At 40.2% G+C, this 21,115-nt stretch overlaps 2 protein-coding genes across 2 annotated transcripts; both read left to right on the top strand.

The window, feature by feature from the left end:
• The first annotated feature begins 19,331 nt into the window (after nt 1-19,331).
• Nucleotides 19,332-20,089, top strand: LOC140861816 (uncharacterized). Its single transcript, XM_073264822.1, has 2 exons — nt 19,332-19,492; nt 19,624-20,089. Exons 1-2 carry the CDS (start codon nt 19,332-19,334, stop codon nt 20,087-20,089), a joined length of 627 nt encoding a protein of 208 aa, XP_073120923.1.
• Nucleotides 20,090-20,109: 20 nt separating this feature from the next.
• On the top strand, nt 20,110-20,811 carry LOC140861815 (uncharacterized). The gene has a single exon (XM_073264821.1). It carries the CDS (start codon nt 20,110-20,112, stop codon nt 20,809-20,811), a length of 702 nt encoding a protein of 233 aa, XP_073120922.1.
• Nucleotides 20,812-21,115: the final 304 nt, after the last annotated feature.

The following is a 21,115-nucleotide window of genomic DNA, read 5'->3' as shown; positions in this document are numbered from 1 at the left end:
ATGGAGGAAGAGCGAGTCGATAAGCAAGATCGCCTATCTTCACGATAATCTCATACGGACCAATAAAACGCGGAGATAATTTTCCTCTCTTGCCAAATCTGACTGTGTAGTAGCCCGTACCCTAATTGAGTAATTAAAGGATTAATGATAATTATATAAATTGGGTATCGGACGGATCGGAAGCTCCGAAGGCACGATCGGAAGCTCCGAACAGGATCGGAAGCTCCGATGAGTGATCGGAGGCACCGATAATATTACGTCAGGCATTCAGGATCGGAAGCTCCGATCAGGATCGGAAGCTTCGATCACCCCTATCCAGAGTCAACAAGTGATATTTTGACACGTGGCAGATCAGGATCTTCGGAAGCTCCGATGGCAGGATCGGACGTTCCGATCGAGGTTCGGACGTTCCGATCAAAGATCGGAAGTTCCGATCATTGTCTATAAATAGAGGGCCGAGGCTTCATTTCCAATTTCCAATTCCGAGTATTTTCCTCTCCTTTCTAGTCTATTCGAGTTGTTCTAGCCTTCTTAGGCTTGACCCGGCGGTCGGCGAGGTGTTCGGTAGTAGTAGCGAAGTTGTGCCCAAGTTCTGGAGGCATCGACATCAAAGGGCTAACGACGGACGAAGGTATAGCTTTTGCTTTCTATAAATATTTAGGAGTATGCAATAGCTTAGTTAAGGCTTTTAGAGCGCTTTAATGATAGTAGTATCATTTGGCAGTGTAGCGCGGATTATAGGCATGGACCTAGGGCTGATAGCACTTGCCTAGTATTTGAGGTACGGAAGTACTGTTCGAGATATCCTGACTGAGTATGCATGTATTATGTGACTGCATGGTTTATATGTCATTGATTTATGCTGCATTCATTTGCATCTTGCTGTATCTCTTTCGAGATGTCTGTTAGTAGGGTTGTACCCTATCCTGTTAGTGGATGGACTTCCATCGATTTGGGTCCGGTGTATCCACGGTTATCTCGGTATGGGAGCCACCTCCTGAAGCGACGGCACAGCGTGCTACATACCAGGGCCCGGTCTGTCTCTGTTATCTGATCCTTTACCTCGAGTTTATAGGGAGTTCACTTTGCATGCATGTATACTCATACTCTCGTACTGAGCATTTTATGCTCACGTCTCGTACTCTGTGTTTCTGGACACCCTATTCCATGGGGCAGGTTTGCGATTGGACGAGGAGGGTGGATCCAGGAGGGGCTAGTCAGTGGTTGACCAGCTGGAGCTTCGTCTAGGTTTTATTACTGTTGTTTGGGTTGATACAGCTATTCGATTTGGTTGTATTTTATTTGGATAAATTACAAATTCCTTTACTTGGGATTGTATAACGTTTATGGTTTCCGCAGTTTTATTCTGATATCTGTTTAATTAAGTTAATTGCATGCATAAGTTCTGTTTAGTAGGTGATCCGGGTAAGGGTCACTACAGACTGTACCTCTAAACGGAGAAATCTTAAAGAAAACTCTGTCTCCCTGATCAAAATATAGAGGTCGTCGTCTGATATTTGCATACTTTGCTTGTCTATCTTGAGCTGTTTTCATTCTTTTCTGAATAAGCTTCACTTTTTCAGTCATTTCTCTGATCATATCCGGCCCAACATCTGGTACATATGAGATATCATCCCAATATAACGGTGATCTACATTTCTTTCCGTACAGTGCTTCAAAAGGAGTCATCTCAATGCTAGTCTGATAGCTGTTATTATAAGAAAATTCTGCAAGTGGTAATGAATCTTGCTAACTAGTACCAAAATCTAGTACTATAGCTCTCAACATATCCTCAAGTGTCTGGATAGTCCGCTCTGACTGTCCATCTTTTTGAGGATGATAAGCTGTACTCAGATGCAATTGAGTACCAAGAGCTTGTTGCAAGCTATGCCAAAAGTGTGATGTAAATCTAGGATCTCGATCTGAAACAATAGATTTAGGCACACCATGTAATCTTACCACTAATCTGACGTAGATTTCTGCCATCTGATCATGTCTGTACGTCTTTTTGTACGGAATAAAACATGCTGATTCATCAAACGATCAATAATCACCCAAATGGCATCGCACCCTCAGGATGAACGTGATAGCTGTGTAACAAAATCCATGAAAATGTGATCCCATTTCCATTCTGGAACTGATAAACTCTGTAATAGACTACCTGGTTTCTTTCTTTCTGCTTTTACCTGTTGGCAATTCAAACATTTAGACACAAAATCTGTGACATTTGCTTTCATCTGTTTCTACCAATACTGTGTCTTTAGATCATTATACATTTTCCTGCCACCAGGATGAATACTGAATCGACTGTTGTGAGCCTCTTTCAATATCTGCTGTTTCAAGTCCGAAACATTTGGAACAACAAGTCTGTTATTCACATATAAAACATCATCAGCACTGACCTTATATTCAGATTGATGTCCAGATCTGACAATAGCAATCAAATTCTGAATAGTCGGATCCTCTTTCTGTGCTTCTTTGATTCTTATCAAAAGTTCTGGCTCAGCTTTCATAGCATAAACATGGATAGGTTGCATATCTGTTTCAAATACTAGTCCAGAAATACAACAATCTTCCACCAATTGAGATACACCTATCGTAGACAAGGATAAGGAACATACCTTTCTACTCAAGGCGTCTGCAGCTGCATTAGATTTTTCTGGATAATATTTGATCTCACAATCGAAATCTTTCAGTAAATCAAGCCATCTACGATGTCTCATATTCAATTCTGATTGCGAAAACAGATATTTCAAACTTTTATGATCAGAAAAGATGTCAAACTTCTCACCATAAAGATAATGTCGCCATATTTTCAATGCAAAGACAATAGCGGCAAGCTCCAAATAATGGATAGGATACCGAGTCTCATGTGGCTTCAACTGTCTCGATGCATAAGCAATAACATGTCCTCGCTACATAAGTACACAACCCAGACCCTTGTGAGAAGCATCACAATATACAACAAAATCACCCGTACCTGATGGAATTGTCAAAGACAGGTGCACTTGTAAGCCTCTTCTTTAACTCCAAGAAGCTAGTTTCACAGGCTTCAGTCCAGACATACGGCTTATTTTTCTGTGTCAATTGCGTAATAGGCTTTGCAATGCTGGAGAAATCTCTGATAAAGCGTCTATAATAACCTGCCAAGCCCATAAAACTCTGTATTTTTGGCACTGATATAGGTCTAGGCCAATTCAGTATAGCCTCGACCTTGCTTGGATCCACTGAAATTCCATCACCTGAAATAATATGCCCAAGAAACACAACTTTCTGCAACCAAAATTCACATTTCGATAACTTGGCATATAATTTCTCATTTCTCAAAGTCTGTAAAATGATTCTGAGATGTTCAGCATGATCATCCACATTCTTGAAATATATCAAGATATCATCGATAAAATAATGACAAAGTCATCCAAGTATTTCTGAAATACCCGATTCATTAATCCCATAAATACTGCAGGAGCATTGGTTAAACCAAAAGGCATGACGATAAATTCATAATGTTCATACCTTGTTCTGAAAGCAGTTTTAGGAATATCTTCATCTCGTACTCTCAGCTGATGATATCCAGATCGCAAATCAATCTTAGAATAGATGCTCGAACCCTGTAGTTGATCAAACAAATCATCTATTCTAGGCAGTGGATATTTATTCTTGATGGTTACCATGTTCAATTGATGATAATCAATACATAAGCGCATTGAACCATCTTTCTTTCGTACAAACAGTACCGGAGCGCCCCAAGGTGAAACGCTCGGCCTAATGTACCCTTTGGCCAATAAATCTTCCAGCTGATCCTTCAACTCCTTCAATTCAATAGGTGCCATTCTGTAAGGAGCTTTGGATATTGGTTGTGTACCTGACATTAAATCAATGCTGAAATCTATCTCTCGGACTGGAGTTAAACCAGGAATTTCATCAGGAAATACATCAGCAAATTCATGCACAACTGGAATATCTGTTACTACTGGACTGGATTTCAATACATCGACTGCATAAATCAAAAATCCATCTGCACCTCTCTGCAATAAACGGGTCATAGATAACACAGATATCAAAGGGATCTTGGCTCGAGAACCCTTACCGTAAAATTTCCATTCAGATGCCATTTCTGGTCTAAATCTGACCACTTTCTGAAAACAATCTACAGTCGCCCTGTACTTGGTTAACATGTCTATACCGACAATACAATCGAAATCTGATAATCCAAGTACTATACAATCTATATCAATCACATTCCCGTCATATTGCAAAGAACAATTTCGAATCATTCGAACAGATATAATACCTTCACCCAAAGGTGATGAAATAGAAACAACAATAGGCAATGGCTCAGACGATAAAGAATGCATCATGACAAATTTTTCAGAGATGAATGTATGTGATGCACATGTATCTATCAAAACATAGGCAGGATAACCATAAATAGAGCAGTTACCTGCTATGACATCGTTAGGTGCTGCCTGTGCCTGTTCCTCAGTAAGTGCAAATACTCAAGCCTGTTGTCTAGGAGGTTGAGTCACAGTCTGGCTTCCCCCTGCTCTGGTCTGTTGTTGAGGCTGGAATGAATGCACTGATTGCCTTTCTGCCTGAGGTGCTGGTCGAGAAGAACTTTCACCAATAGCTCGTTGAGGACATACCTTGGCATAATGACCTGGTTGGCGACAGATATTACAATTTCCTAACACACCTTGTGAGGCCTAGATTCTAATCATGCAATCTTAGGGTAATTAAATTAATCAACTCAATTAAAAGAATAGGATTAAAGAATTCAAGGAAAACTTTTTTTTTTAAAAAAAAAGGGGTTGCTCGCTCGATCGGTAAAATCTTACCGATCGAGCAGGCCAAAAGATTCCAGTTCTCTGTCCAAGGATCAGGACCCCTCGCTCGATCGGTAAAATCTTACCGATCGAGCGAGCATAAAATTCACATACACTGCCTCGCTACTAAGGTGCTCGCTTGATCTGCAAGAATTCGCCGATCGAGCGAGACCCTCTGCCCAGAAAAATTCTGGTTTCTCTTCTTCAAATCCATTTCCATTTAATCCAACATAAAAGCTTAAAAACCCATTCAACTAGATACAACATAATAAGCATAACGTTGTACAATCCTCACAAATAACATGCTTAATAAAATCCATCTAATTCGGATTTATTTAATACAAAAAGGAGTTCAAATACATATAGACTCCTAACATCCAAGCCTCACTCTATTCTCTCAATCGCCTAGCCATGTTGTCTCTGACTCGGTCCTGCCCCACCTGTTGCCAAGTACACATACAAACAAAGACAACAGCCGGATAATCCGGTGAGAATTGATATTCTCAATAAAAGAGATTGACATGCAATCAAATAAACATATCAAGTCATGTATGAACTCGTTCCTCATATAATCAATTAATCCAATCAAGTACTGAATTTAAAATGATTTGCATGTCTTTAAAACTTTTGGATTATCAGACTCAGATAATCAAATGAAATTCTTCTATTCTTTCTTTCTTTGAGTTGGGATCCCGAGGTTAAAACATCCAACAATCACACCGACTCACCTCTCGAGGTGGACATGGCATGCTTTAATCCTCTAGACTCAAGAGCATTATAGTGAGCTACTCGACAAGGTAGTAATTCGCCTACCAAGCTACTCGACTACAATCCCTAGATCGTCTAATTCAAATTGAATAAATCAAGGCTCAATATGAATACATATGTAATCTCATGCACTCAATATAAATTCAATCATATAATCAAATAAGCAATCAAACATGCATTATGTGATTTCTTCTAGGACACTCGAATCAATCCTGATTTGAGTTAATCGTCCTATTCTAATTCGAAGTCGTCTTATACCTCTTCTTTGTCGTTCCAAAACTTCAATCTGAAAACAACAATTCTCAATTCAAAAACTATCCAATCAAGTTCATTAATCGATATAGAAAGACATCGATACTATACCGGCTCAACTCTTCCAAACTTGCCAAAAGCTGCAACTCTAGCAACTTCAAGGACTTCCAATCAATCTATCAGAAGAAGTCACAGATCAAAATCGATATCAAAACTCAATCAAAACTCAATACGATCAAAACATTGAAACGATATCCAAAACTCAAACTGACTGCATAACGGCTATAAACTGACCAATCCGGAAATGCAGACAGCAAAACAACAGCTCAACATACTCATTCCAATCCTCAAACATCAAACCCAACACAAAATCAACACATCTCAAAATCATAATTTTCGAAAATGACAAGAAAAATCATAACAATTCCGATTGTCGTTAGATCTTCGAACCGTCTTAGATAAACGATCACTGCTAACTCATAATCATCCTCTCCGAATATAAACAAATTCTGACAACATCAATAAATTCAAACTTCTCAGAATTAAGATAAACTTACTTCCAAATGGAGCACTCGTCGCTGTGATCGCAGATATCAAGTCAGAAATCAATTCTATCGGACGGATTGAGCTAGAAATGAAATCACAAAAGCTTGGAAAATCTTTGGGCGCCTTCCATGGAGTAAAACCGAGTTGGAGGAGATAAGGGAGAAATGAGAGACTTAGTCAACAAGTCTATAATATAACAAATCCACTTTTTGCGTTTTAGTCCCTGAAATTTCCAAAAATTTCAAAAAGGACCCTGATCAATAAAAAGTCCGGTCTCGAATTCTGAAATCACTGATTATCTCAAATAACATCAATTAAGATAAAAACAGGGCGTTACAATTCCCCCCTTCTAAGAAAAGATTTCGTCCTCGAAATCATCGATATCAACTCATAAGAAGATAATTAAGAATTCAAGAACAGAATTAAGAACTCACATCAGATTAATAAATCAGGAAATCTCTGCCTCATATCAGATTCTGTCTCCCAAGTCGCTTCTTCGACTCCGTGACGACTCCACTGAACTTTTACCAAAGGAATCGTTTTGGTTCTGAGCTGCTTCTCCTTTCTGTCAAGGATCTGAATCGGTCTCTCAAAGTAACTCAGAGTTTCATCAAGTTCGGCTTCGTCAGGCTGAAGCACATGAGAAGGATCGGGATGGTATTTCCTCAGCATCGAGACATAAAAGACGTCGTGAATACCAGATAAAGAAGGAGGAAGTGCTAATCGGTAGGCTAGATCGCCTATCTTCTGTAAAACTTCGTACGGGCCGATGAATCTCGGTGCCAACTTCCCTCTCTTTCCAAATCTAACAGTACCTCTAAACGGAGAAATCTTCAAGAATACACGGTCTCCCTGATCAAAAGATAGAGGTCTACGACGGATATTCGCATACTTCGCTTGTCGGTCCTGAGCAGTCTTCATTCTCAATCGAATAATCTTCACTTGCTCAGCCATATCACGAATCATATCTGGTCCCAAGTCTGGGGACTCAGATATCTCATCCCAGTACAGAGGAGATCTGCACTTCTTTCCGTACAACTCTTCGAATGGTGCCATTCCTATACTCGTCTGGAAGTTGTTGTTGTACGAAAACTCAACGAGAGGCAATGAATCTTGCCAAGCAGTGCCAAAGTCAAGCACCACTGCTCGTAACATATCCTCCAGAGTCTGAATCGTCCGTTCTGATTGACCGTCGGTCTGAGGATGGTATGCTGTACTCAAGTGCAATCTAGTACCAAGATCCTCTTGCAGACTGTGCCAGAAGTGAGAAGTAAACCGAGGATCTCGGTCAGAAATAATGGATCTCGGCACACCGTGCAATCTGACGATCTCTCTGACGTACAACTCTGTCATCTGGTCGTGTCGATAAGTCATCCGATACGGAATGAAACAAGCAGACTTCGTCAACCTATCAATCACAACCCAAATAGCATCACAACCCCGAATAGACCGGGGTAGTTTCGTGACGAAGTCCATCGAGATGTGATCCCACTTCCATTCCGGGATAGACAAACTGTGCAGAAGACCTTCCGGCCTTTTTCTCTCGGCTTTCACTTGCTGACAATTCAGACATCGGGAAACAAACCTCGCAACATCACTCTTCATCTTCTTCCACCAAAACTGACTCTTCAGGTCGTTATACATCTTTTGGCCTCTGGGATGAACACTGAACCGACTGCAATGCGCCTCTCTCAGAATACGCTGTCTTAACTCATCAATCTCAGGCACAACAATACGGCTATTCACAAACAAAACATCATCCCTGACCTGAAACTCAGACTGGTGTCCTGATCTCACTTTCTCTATCGACCTCTGAATACTCTCATCTGATTTCTGTGCTTTTCTGATCGACACAAACAACTCTGGCTCGGCCTGAATCGCACAAACTCTGATCGGATTCCTATCTGACTCAAACTCCAATCCAGAATTGCAACAGTCATCAATCAAACGAGACACACCGATCGTCGAAAGAGATAAAGAGCAAAGCTTACGACTCAAAGCATCGGCAGCTGCATTCGACTTCCCCGGGTAGTACTTAATCTCGCAGTCGAAGTCCTTCAATAAATCTAGCCATTTTCTCTGCCTCATATTCAACTCAGACTGTGAAAATAAGTACTTTAGACTCTTATGATCCGAAAAGATCTCAAAAGACTCACCATACAAGTAGTGATGCCAGATCTTCAAGGCAAAAATAATAGCGGCGAGTTCAAGATCATGAATTGGATAGCGAGTCTCGTGCGATTTCAACTGCCTAGATGCATAAGCTATCACGTGCTTCCTCTGCATAAGAACACAACCAAGACCAAGATGAGAAGCATCGCAATAAACTGTGAAACCTCCAGAACCAGATGGAATAGAAAGAATCGGAGCACTGGTTAATCGTTTTTTCAATTCCATGAAACTGGCTTCACACTCATCTGTCCAAAGAAAAGGAGCATTCTTTTGAGTCAACTGGGTAATAGGCTTCGCAATAGAAGAGAAGCCCTGAATAAATCTGCGATAGTACCCCGCTAAGCCCATAAAACTTCGGATCTTGGGCACAGAAGTCGGCCTGCGCCAATTCATCACTGCTTCTATCTTACTGGGATCAACAGAAATTCCATCTCCTGAAATAATATGCCCCAGAAAGACAACTCTGTCAAGCCAAAACTCGCACTTTGAAAGCTTGGCGAATAACTGTTCTGTCCTCAAAATCTGCAACACAGTTCTCAAATGTTCTGCATGCTCGGTACGACTCTTAGAATAGATCAAGATATCGTCAATGAAAATAATCACAAACTCATCAAGAAAACGCTGAAAGATTCGGTTCATCAACCCCATAAAGACCGCTGGGGCGTTCGTCAAACCAAAAGGCATGACAAGAAATTCAAAATGTCCATACCTTGTTCGAAACACAGTCTTAGGAACATCTTCTTCACGAACTCTCAGTTGGTGATAACCCGATCTCAAATCTATCTTCGAATAAATACAAGAACCCTGCAACTGGTCAAAAAGATCATCTATACGAGGTAAAGGATACCTGTTCTTAACCGTCTCCTGATTCAGTTGGAGGTAGTCAATGCAGAGATGCATAGAGCCATCTTTCTTTCTAACAAACAGGACAGGAGCACCCCAAGGTGATACACTGGGTCGAATGTATCCCTTGGCAATCAAGTCTTCCAACTGTTCCTTCAATTCCTTCAATTCGATCGAAGCCATTCGGTACGGAGCTTTCGTGTCGTCAAATCAATGCTAAACTCAATCTCTCTAATCGGCGGAAAACCTGGAATTTCATCTGCAAACACATCAGGGAATTCTCTAAGCACTGGTATATCGTTCAGCTCAGGGCTAGACTTCAGAATATCGATCGCATAAACAAGGAATCCTTCGGCTCCTCTCTGTAATAATCTAGTCATAGATAAGACAGATATCAAAGGAATTTTAGAACGAGAACCCTTACCGAAGAATCTCCATTCATCTGCCATATCTGGTCTGAACCAAACTACCTTTTGAAAACAATCCACGGTAGCCCTGTACTCAGTCAAAACATCTATCCCCATAATGCAGTCAAAATCAGATAGGCTAAGTACAATACAGTCAAACTCGATCGAATTCTCTCCAAACTTCAACTCACAATTTCTAACCAAATTCTTCGATACAATTCCTCCACCCAAAGGTGAAGTAACCGAAACAAATGAAGGCAAAGACTCAACAGGTAAAGCATGCATCAAAACAAATTTCTCTGATATAAACGAGTGAGATGCACTTGTATCTATCATAATATAAGCAGAATATCCAAAAATCTTACAGTTACCTGAAATCACGTCATCAGGTGCTGCCTGAGCCTGATCCTCATTCAGAGCAAACACTCTAGCATGCAGTCGGGAAGGTTGGTTCGAACTTTGATTACCTCCCTGACGGTTCTGCCGCTGAGGTTGGAATGAGTGAACTACAGTCGATTGCCTCTGAGGCTGAGATGACTGTCGAGAGGCATTTCCACTCTGAGTCTGGTCAGAACCCTTTTGAGGACACTATCTGGCATAATGTCCCGTCTGCTGGCAGATGTAGCAGTTCCCAAAGATTCCCCTACACTGGTCGCTGGAGTGTCGTCCTCTGCACTTGCTACACAAAGCTCCCGAAGATCCTGAACCCTGACCATAACTGAACTGTCTCGAACAACTCGATCTCGAAGAACTGCTTCCAGACTTCTTGAACTGCTTTCATTTGGGACGGAAATAGTTCTTCTTGCCACCACCACTGTTACCACCCTCATTCATCTGCGGCTGATTTTGATACTGCATCTGTTGTTGCTGTTGAGGCTGGTATTGATTCTCCCTCTTCCTTAACATTCCCGCTTCTGCCCCCTTGGCCTGATCCATCGCATCTGAAAAGTTATCTGGCCTCCCAGTATTCACCAGAATAAAGATGTCAGGGTGCAAACCGTTAATGAACTGGTCTGCTTTTTCCTCCTCATTATCGGCAATATGCGGAGCGAACATCAGTAAACTGTCAAATTTTGCAACATAGTCCTCGATACTCATATTACCTTGCTTCAAATTTGCAAACTCGGAACCTTTGTCCTTTCGATAGGAAACTGGAAAAAATCTTTTATAGAATTCAGATTTAAAAAGTGCCCAAGTGATTTCCGTACCTCTGTTCTCTTTGGCTTTCTTGGTTGTCATCCACCAACTTTTTGCCACTCCCTGCAGTTGATGAATAACCAATCTAACCCTGCGGTCGTCAGAGTAGTCGAACGAATCGAAGAGCTGATCTATATCATCAAACCAACTCTCACAATCTACCGAATTCTCTTTCCCATTCAAATACGGTGGCCTGAAGGATTTGAATCTTTTCAGTAAGGCTTTCATAGGCGTGATCGTCTCATCCATCTGTACCACCGGAGGAGTCATAACCGGAGGAGTTTCTGTAGTAGGAACAATCGGTGGAGTATTCATGTCTAGCCTTCTTCGAGTACCCATCTAATTTGACAGGGGTTAGAACACGGATAATACAATTCACATCTCATCAATCTAGTGTCACGAAACCTCTGATCTTCTTACCAATTCGATAGATGGAACTCAGATCAATGCATGAATACAGTTCATATCTCAATCCAATCATGCTTTCACAATTTGAATCACCAAGTCACGTAATTCAAATAAATTTTCAATCAATAGAGCATGCTCGCATATTCTGTAATCATAGAATTAATCAATCACATGCGAGAAATTAATGTCAAGCGGACTCGATCTACCCCGCTCACTTCTAGAACAAAATCCAGAAACTTACGCTCTGATACCACTTAATGTGAGGCCTAGATTCTAATCATGCAATCTCAGGGTAATTAAATTAATCAACTCAATTAAAAGAATAGGATTAAAGAATTCAAGGAAATTTTTTTTTTTTAAAAAGGGGTTGCTCGCTCGATCGGTAAAATCTTACCGATCGAGCGGGCCAAAAGATTCCAGTTCTCTGTCCAAGGATCAGGACCCCTCGCTCGATCGGTAAAATCTTACCGATCGAGCGAGCATAAAATTCACATACACTGCCTCGCTACTAAGGTGCTCGCTCGATCTGCAAGAATTCGCCGATCGAGCGAGACCCTCTACCCAGAAAAATTCTGGTTTCTCTTCTTCAAATCCATTTCCATTTAATCCAACATAAAAGCTTAAAAACCCATTCAACTAGATACAAATTAATAAGCATAACGTTATACAATCCTCACAAATAACATGCATAATAAAATCCATCTAATTCGGATTTATTTAATACAAAAAGGAGTTCAAATACATATAGACTCCTAACATCCAAGCCTCACTCTATTCTCTCAATCGCCTAGCCATGTTGTATCTGACTCGGTCCTGCCCCACCTGTTGCCAAGTACACATACAAACAAAGACAACAGCCGGATAATCCCGTGAGAATTGATATTCCCAATAAAAGAGACTGACATGAAATCAAATAAACATATCAAGTCATGTATGAACTCGTTCCTCATATAATCAATTAATCCAATCAAGTACTGAATTTAAAATGATTTGCATGTCTTTAAAACTTCTGGATTATCAGACTCAGATAATCAAATGAAATTCTTCTATTCTTTCTTTCTTTGGGTTGGGATCCCGAGGTTAAAACATCCAACAATCACACCGACTCACCTCTCGAGGTGGACATGGCATGCTTTAATCCTCTAGACTCAAGAGCATTATAGTGAGCTACTCGACAAGGTAGTAATTCGCCTACCAAGCTACTCGACTACAATCCCTAGATCGTCTAATTCAAATTGAATAAATCAAGGCTCAATATGAATACATATGTAATCTCATGCACTCAATATAAATTCAATCATATAATCAAATAAGCAATCAAACATGCAGTATGTGATTTCTTCTAGGACACTCGAATCAATCCTGATTTGAGTTAATCGTCCTATTCTAATTCGAAGTCGTCTTATACCTCTTCTTTGTCGTTCCAAAACTTCAATCTGAAAACAACAATTCTCAATTCAAAAACTATCCAATCAAGTTCATTAATCGATATAGAAAGATATCGATACTATACTGGCTCAACTCTTCCAAACTTGCCAAAAGCTGCAACTCTAGCAACTTCAAGGACTCCCAATCAATCTATCAGAAGAAGTCATGGATCAAAATCGATATCAAAACTCAATCAAAACTCAATACGATCAAAACATCGAAACAATATCCAAAACTCAAACTGACGGCATAACGGCTATAAACTGACCAATCCGGAAATGCAGACAGCAAACAACAGCTCAACATACTCATTCCAATCCTCAAACATCAAACCCAACACAAAATCAACACATCTCAAAATCATCATTTTCGAAAATGACAAGAAAAATCATAACAATTCCGATTGTCGTTAGATCTTCGAACCGTCTTAGATAAACGATCACTGCTAACTCATAATCATCCTCTCCGAATATAAACAAATTCTGACAACATCAATTAATTCAAACTTCTCAGAATTAAGATAAACTTACTTCCAAACGGAGCACTCGTCGCTGTGATTGCAGATATCAAGTCAGAAATCAATTTTATCGGACGGATTGAGCTAGAAATGAAATCACAAAAGCTTGGAAAATATTTGGGCGCCTTCCATGAAGTAAAACCGAGTTGGAGGAGATAAGGGAGGAATGAGAGACTTAGTCAACAAGTCTATAATATAACAAATCCACTTTTTGCGTTTTAGTCCCTGAAATTTCCGAAAATTGCAAAAAGGACCCTGATCAATAAAAAATCCGGTCTTGAATTCTGAAATCATTGATTATCTCAAATAACATCAATTAAGATAAAAACGGGGCGTTACACACCTCTACATTGTTCAATTGCATGTCGTCCACCACACTTACCACAAAATGCTCCTGATTCACCAGTTCTCTGCCCTGTACCAAACTGTCTCTGTCCACTAGAACTGGAAAAACTACTGTCTGCCCTCTTGAATTGCTTCCCTTTCGGCTTGAATCTAGAATCCTTTCTGCCACTGCTTCCTCCCTCAACTCTGAGAGATGGTTGCTGAAACTGTGGCGGATTCTGTGGAAGTGATGCTGATACAGGCTGTGGTAATGGCTGTGGAATGAACGGTGCTCCTCTTTGTACTAATAACCCCGATTCTGCTCCCTTAGCTTTATTCAAGGCGTCAGCAAAAGTATTAGGTCATCCACTATTCACCAAAGTAAACACATCCGGATTGAGGCCATTGATAAACTGATCTGTCATTGCTTTATCAGTCGCTGCTATATGTGGAGCAAACTTCAAAAGACTTGAAAATTTGGCTACATATTCTTCGATATTCAAGTTGCCTTGCCTTAGATTGGCAAATTCAGCACCCTTATCCTTCCTATAGGAGACTGGAAAGAAACGTTGATAGAACTCAGTTTTAAATACAGTCCAGGTGATAATCGTACCTCGTTGTTCTAACGCCCGTTTCGTTGTAATCCACCAGCTTTTGTCAACGTCATGAAGTTGATGTATTACCAATCTGATATGACGATCATCGGTATAATCAAGTGATTCAAACAGCTGTTCTATATCTTCAAGCCAATTTTCACAATCAACTGAGTTTTCTGTTCCTTTCAGTTTTGGCGGTTTGAATGACTGAAATCGCTTCAACAAAGTCTCCATTGGAGTAGCAGTAGGATCCATAGGGTCAGCAGATGTACTACTTTGTGCATTCTGAATTTCAACAATTGGCGGTGGTACTGGTGCTGGTTCGGCCTGAGGAATAGCCAATGTATGTCTAGGGACCGATGCTTTACGGGAAGGCATATCTGATTGTCAAACAGATTAGTGCATAAACAATATCATATGCAGCAATTTATTCCATCCTTCTCTGATAAGCATTCTCATGCATTCTCATGAGAATTCAGGTTCTGACTGAGAATAATCTGGAATACAAGTGCATATATAGCATGCAGTAGCAATAAAAGCACATAATCATGCAATCACATAATTATTGCAATATAAAGCATGCTAGCAAATAATGCACATAATCAGATACAACATGTAATCTCATGTAATATCAAACAATCAGACAGACTCAATCTACCCCGCTCATAAACTTCTATCTAAATCCAGAAACTTACGCTCTGATACCACCTGTTGTGGGGACCCGGGTTGCTAATTAAATCTTATAGAGCGATTAGTAACTAAAAATAGTTAATCTGAAAAACCGGACAATTGGCGACGCAAGACCTAACATTTGGCGATGCAAAAGCACGTCGCAAAAAGATCAACAAAAATATATATATATTTTTTTTAGAACCAAAGTGGCTCGCTCGAGCGAGCCTCACCTCTCGCTCTAGCGAGCGCCGCTCGGGTCTAGGACCCCTTGGCTCGCTCGAGCGAGCTGCGCTCTGTCCGGCTGCTCAAAATCTGACTTTTTGCTGTCAAATAGAAGTTTGGGATGCCTCAGCTCTTCTAACAACACCATACATGAATAAAAGAAAATGATAACATCAAAACACAACCCAACATGTATATCTAATCTTTGACAAGTCACATAATCAAAGACATGCTCTTTACAAACATAATATGAAGGCTAACAAGTACTTGACAACATCATACAAAGTTCTTGTATCATTCTGCCATGTTTTAACAACTCAAAGTACAAGTTGTTCTGCTAAAATACACGTTGTTCTGCTAAAATACACGTTGTTCTGCTAAAACCCGAGTCCTCACATGCTAAGACTCTCTCTCGAGCTATCCCTGTCGCTTCTGACCAGCTCCTGCCCCACCTATTGCCATGCACACATACAAAACAAAGCAATAGCAGGATACCTTCGGTGAGAATAAAATCCCAGTATAAACAACATAATGCGTGAGATAATAAACGTGAATGCAATGCATATGACAAAAGAGGCTATCAAGCTGATATCAATAGGATATAAGTTATTGGGATCCCGAGGAAATAAAATTGTCAACAAACACCAACTCACCCAATCGAGGTGAAGTTAAATACTTTATTTCCTCTGACTTTGGTGCAACTATAGTGAGTCTTCTGGCTCTGGAAATAAGTCTACATTCCGTGCCACTCAACTACAATCCGCCAAACGTCATATGCACTCTAGGATTTTCAACCCTCTCAACTCAAATCTGCAATGACATCAATGATAAATCATATCAAAAAGGCTGCTCAACTTCTCAACTCAATCTCAAGTGCAAATGCTAGCAAACCTTGCTTCAAATCCTTCTCGGTTCGAATCGAAGATCTCGAGTTCGGAAATCTTTTGACAAAATCTGAAATGATATGTACACAATCTCACAAGATCAGATTTCAACTCCTATCATACTTTGTTTAGTCAATATAGCAAAGTCATGACAATATGCAAATCGGCGGCGTAACAGCTAAACACCGGCAATCCAAATCAATATCACAATCACTCTACTAAGCTATACCAACTTAATCTCCAACAAAACATCAATATACATGCACGTTCAGCAACATCTCAAAATTGTAGATTTTGATATTTGCTTCTATAAATCATATAAAATCCGAACGATAGTCTTTTTTCGAACCGTCTGCGAATCCGTAACCAGTACTAGCTCAATCACATATATAATCAAAAAGAATATCAACCCCTCTTTAACAAAAAAATAAAGTATGAGAAAGCTCAATAAAAGTTGTACCAAAACGAAGCTCTCAGAGTGGCGATCGCAGATATATATTTCTTTCGAATTTCTGACGACCGGAGCGCAAGTTATCGCAGCTTGAACGGGACAAAAATGGTGTTGAGGATGGTTCAGCCGAGTTTCTGCCCTTTCCTTCCTTTTCTGATGGTTTTCACGTGTAAAATGATATAAATCAAGTGGAGAATGAGATATATATAGCATATTTGCACTTTAGTTCCTGAACTTTTGGCTATTTGCAATTCAGTCCCCAGAAAAGCGATTTAATTCAATTTCAATCCTTATTCATTTAAGAATATTAGAATTTAATTCTAAACTCTAAATATTTCCAAATTAAATATTCTCGGATTATAATTAAATAATCCCGGGCCTTACACTGGTTCCCAGACCCGCCTAATCCAATGAGCACCATCAGTTGGAACTGTCGTGGGCTTGGCAACCCACGAACAGTCCAAGAAGTCTTGGGCCTCACGTCCAAGTTTAAGCCTGTTTTTGTTTTTCTCATGGAGGTTAAAACTTCTATCTCCAAAGTTGAGCTTCTTAAGCAGAAAATGAATTTTGAAGGCCTGTTTTTTGTTCCTGGCCGGAACAATGGTGGAGGCCTTGCCTTATTTTGGAAATATAAGCATATGGCTAAGATTTTATCTTATTCTTCTAATTTCATCGATGTTGAAGTCTCTATCTCGGGTATGGTGGCTTGGCGCTTAACTGGTTTCTATGGTTTCCCGGAGCGTAACAGACGTAATCAATCGTGGAATATGCTTCGAATGCTCTCCCAAAGATCGGCTCTTCCATGGTGTTGCATAGGAGACTTTAATGATCTTCTCTCTCATTCAGAAAAAAGAGGCCGAATTTCGCACCCTATAAATCTTATTAATGGTTTCAGGAAAGCTGTCAACGAGAATGGTCTGGTAGACTTGGGAATGAAGGGTTACTGGTTCACTTGGGAAAGATGCCGAGGTACAAATTCTTTTGTTGAAAAAAGGCTTGACCGGGCTATTTTTACTAATCGGTGGTTAAATACTTTCAGCATGGCAGAGGTCAGCAACTTAGAGGTAATCTCTTCTGATCACAACGCTATTTTCCTAAATCTTGATTCAAAATTTGCAAGCAAGAAAAAGCGCTTCCGCTTTGAGAACGCATGGATCCTTGAATCAGAGTGTAGAGCTGTGGTGAACCATAGTTGGTTGATCAGTGACAAAGGAAATATTCAACAACGAATTGCATCTTGTGGCAATCATCTTCAAGTATGGGGAGATAAGGTGAAATTTCGTTTTAAAAAAGCAATATCTCATTGCAGAAATAAAATTTGATTGTTGAAGCTTCGATCAAACAACTTGAATGATATTCAAATTGTGGAAACAAGACAGAAACTCTCTTCTCTTCTAGCCCAAGAAGAAGTATTTTGGAAACAAAGAGCTAAGATTTTTTGGCTTCAAGATGGCGACAACAACTCCAAACTCTTCCATAATTACGCCTCCTCGCGCAAGAGGAAAAATCAAATCATGGAACTCAAAGACAATCTCGGAAATTCTTGCTTTTGGGGCCAAGGCATGGAAGACCTTATCTTGAATTATTTCCAGAATCTTTACTCCTCTAATGGTTGCCATGATGATAGCATCATATCTCAGGTTTCGCAAAAGGTCAGTGACCAACAAAATCGCACGCTTATCCGCCCTTATGAAGCTCATGAAGTTCGGGCAGCATTATTCTCAATGCACAAGGATAAATCTCCTGGTCCTGACGGCATGAACCCGGATTTTATCAACATTTTTGGGATATCATGGGATCTCATGTTTCTGCAGCATGCTTGGACTTCTTAAACAAGGGTCATCTTCCTGAAGGCTTTAATGACACCTCTATTGTTCTAATTCCGAAGAAGAAACGTCCTGTTTACCTTTCTGATCTCCGCCCTATTTCCTTATGCAATGTTATATATAAGGTTGTGGCCAAAGTGATTGCAAATCGTCTCAAAACCATGCTCAACTCGATTATCTCTAAAACTCAAGGAGATTTCATCCCAGGCAGACATATAACTGAAAACATTCTCATAGCTTTCGAGCTGGGTCATTATCTGAAACGAAAAACTCAAGGTAAAAAATGGGTGGCTGCCCTTATACTAGACATTTCTAAAGCTTTTGATCGCGTCGAATGGCCTTTTTTAAAGCATATGCTTCTCAGCTTAGGCTTCGACAACCTATGGGTTGATTTTGTTATGAAGTGTGTGACTTCAGTGCATTATATGGTGGTTCACAATGGTCACGAGATCGGCCCGATCATCCCACAACGTGGGATTCGCCAGGGGGATCCATTATCGCCCTATCTTTTTTTGTTATGTATGGAAGGACTCACATCTATCTTGCAAGCAGAAACGAGAAGAGGCAACTTACATGGTATTCAAGTAGCTCGTTGTGCCCCTCAAATCTCTCATCTTCTATTCGCGGACGACAGCTTTTTATTCTTCAGAGCTACAACAGAGGAATGTTCTACTGTCAAACGTTGTCTTCAGAATTTTGAGATTGCTTCTGGGCAAACGGTAAACTTCTCCAAATCTTCTATCTCTTTCAGCCAAAACATTCCAAATGAACAGAAGTACTTAATGCGTGAAATCTTGGGAATGAATTATACTTCGAATCATGGGGATTATCTAGGACTCCCTTCTATGATTAGGCGAAAGAAGTCGGACGTTTTTGCTTTCTTAAAAGAAAAAGCATGGAAGCGTATGAAAGGATAGAGAAACAAATGGCTTTCAAGAGCAGGCAAGGAGAGTCTTCTCAAGGCAGTAGTCCAAGCTCTCCCCACTTATGTCATGAGTGTATTTCTACTTCCACTTACTCTTTGTTTCGATTTAGAAAGAATGATGAACTTTTTTTGGTGGGGTAAATCTGGTAACACCAGAGGAGGAATGAAATGGCAAAGCTGGGAGAAACTTTCGAAGCACAAATCAGAGGGAGGAATGGGGTTTCGTAGGTTACATGAATATAATCTGGCACTCCTTTCAAAACAAATTTGGAAGCTCTTCACAGACCAAAACTCTCTTGTGGCACAAATCTTCAAAGCTCGTTATTACCCTACGTCAAATTTTTTGGAAGCCAAAACAGGGTCCAACCCAAGATTTGTTTGGAGGAGTTGGCTACACAAAATCTCATTCGTAGAGGAGCTAGATGTCGTATTGGATCAGGCAATCAGACACTCATCTACGGAACACCATGGCTTCCTGATGCTAATGATCCTTATATCTCTTCATTTGGCCCTCCAGAGCTACAACATGCAAAAGTAAGTGATTTGCGGACGTCCAATGCAGGCGAGTGGGATATTGATATTTTGAATGATCTATTCAATGTGCGAGACAAGAGTTTGATTCAATCTATTCCCTTGAGTTTGTTCGATGCGGAAGACAGATGGATTTGGGGTTTCGACAACATAGGTCTTTACATAGTGAAAAGTGGATATAAACTACTGTCTTCAAATAGAGATAATCATATAAGGGACGATATCAATTGGCTTCAAATCTGGCAACTCAAGACCCCCCCCCAAAAGTGTGCAACTTCATCTGGAGAACGTTAACAAGATGCATTCCAACTAGAATGGCTCTGAAGAACAGGAGAATCGAGACCCAGATTTGGTGCTCTTTTTGCAATCACGATCCTGAAACAGATTTTCATGTCCTAGTCCAATGCCCTTTTGCCAGAAATGTTTGGTGCCTCACCTCCATTGGAAGCTTTGTTGGTACGGCTTCTTCTTTCAAAGATTGGTGGATTGCCTTAACATCAAATCACTCTCCTACTGACATTGACAGAGCTGCCATGATATTGTGGAACATTTGGATTGCTAGGAATGAATTGATTTGGAACGGAATCACAAGACCAGCAAATTTTATTTTCCAATCAGCTTCAGATTCTCATAACCAATGGCTGATAGCTAATTCAAGGAATAAAAGCCCTCCTCATTCAGCCCATCAGTCCACGCATGTTTGGACCTTCCCTCCAGAAAATTTTGTAAAATGCAATGTCGACGCTGCTCTTTTCAAGGATCCACCTCGCATGGGTTATGGTTGTATTATTCGCGACGCCTCCGGAGCTATTATCAATGCTAAATATGGATGCTTCCAAGGCAATTTCCTTTCATCTACAGTTGAAGCCTTAGGAGTTCGCGAAGCTCTAAGCTGGATAAAGGAGCTAAAGCTCATCAACGTTATCATCAAATCAGATGCGCTCCTAGTGATCAATGTCATCCATTCTTCTGTGATGGATGTTTTCAAGCCTAGGCCTTTTGACGGAAGATTGTAAATTCCTTTTATCAGAACTACCATCTTGTATTTTATCTTTTGTTTATAGATCAGCGAACCAGATGGCTCATTCACTAGCTAGGTCGGCTGGTTCTTCGACTGATCATGACCGACGGGCTCTTAACCTGTCGTCCTTTGTATTTCCCTCGGTTTGATTTTATAAAATTTGCCTTCGAAAAAAAAAAGTATAAATGTTCCGCATCACATGCGCAGGATTTTTCTCCCCCAAATTATATAGCATGAATTTTCAATTCATGTTTTAAATATACACACACCCATGAAATTATAAAAATATACATTCTTAC

The sequence above is a fragment of the Henckelia pumila genome, chromosome 4 (assembly GCF_033568475.1).
Source record: "Henckelia pumila isolate YLH828 chromosome 4, ASM3356847v2, whole genome shotgun sequence".
In the NCBI taxonomy this organism is placed as follows: Eukaryota; Viridiplantae; Streptophyta; class Magnoliopsida; order Lamiales; family Gesneriaceae; genus Henckelia; species Henckelia pumila.
Note: the sequence above shows the minus strand (reverse complement) of the source record. Positions and strands in the feature narration are given on the sequence as shown.

What these genes read in the sequence shown, in the direction of transcription:
- LOC140861816 (XM_073264822.1), top strand. Translation starts at nt 19,332, where the DNA reads ATGAGTGTATTTCTACTTCCACTTACTCTTTGTTTCGATTTAGAAAGA. An exon ending in GGAGGAATGGGGTTTCGTAG is followed by an intron (nt 19,493 to 19,623) that starts GTTACATGAATA and finishes AAGCCAAAACAG; the next exon opens with GGTCCAACCCAAGATTTGTT.
- LOC140861815 (XM_073264821.1), top strand. Translation starts at nt 20,110, where the DNA reads ATGGCTCTGAAGAACAGGAGAATCGAGACCCAGATTTGGTGCTCTTTT.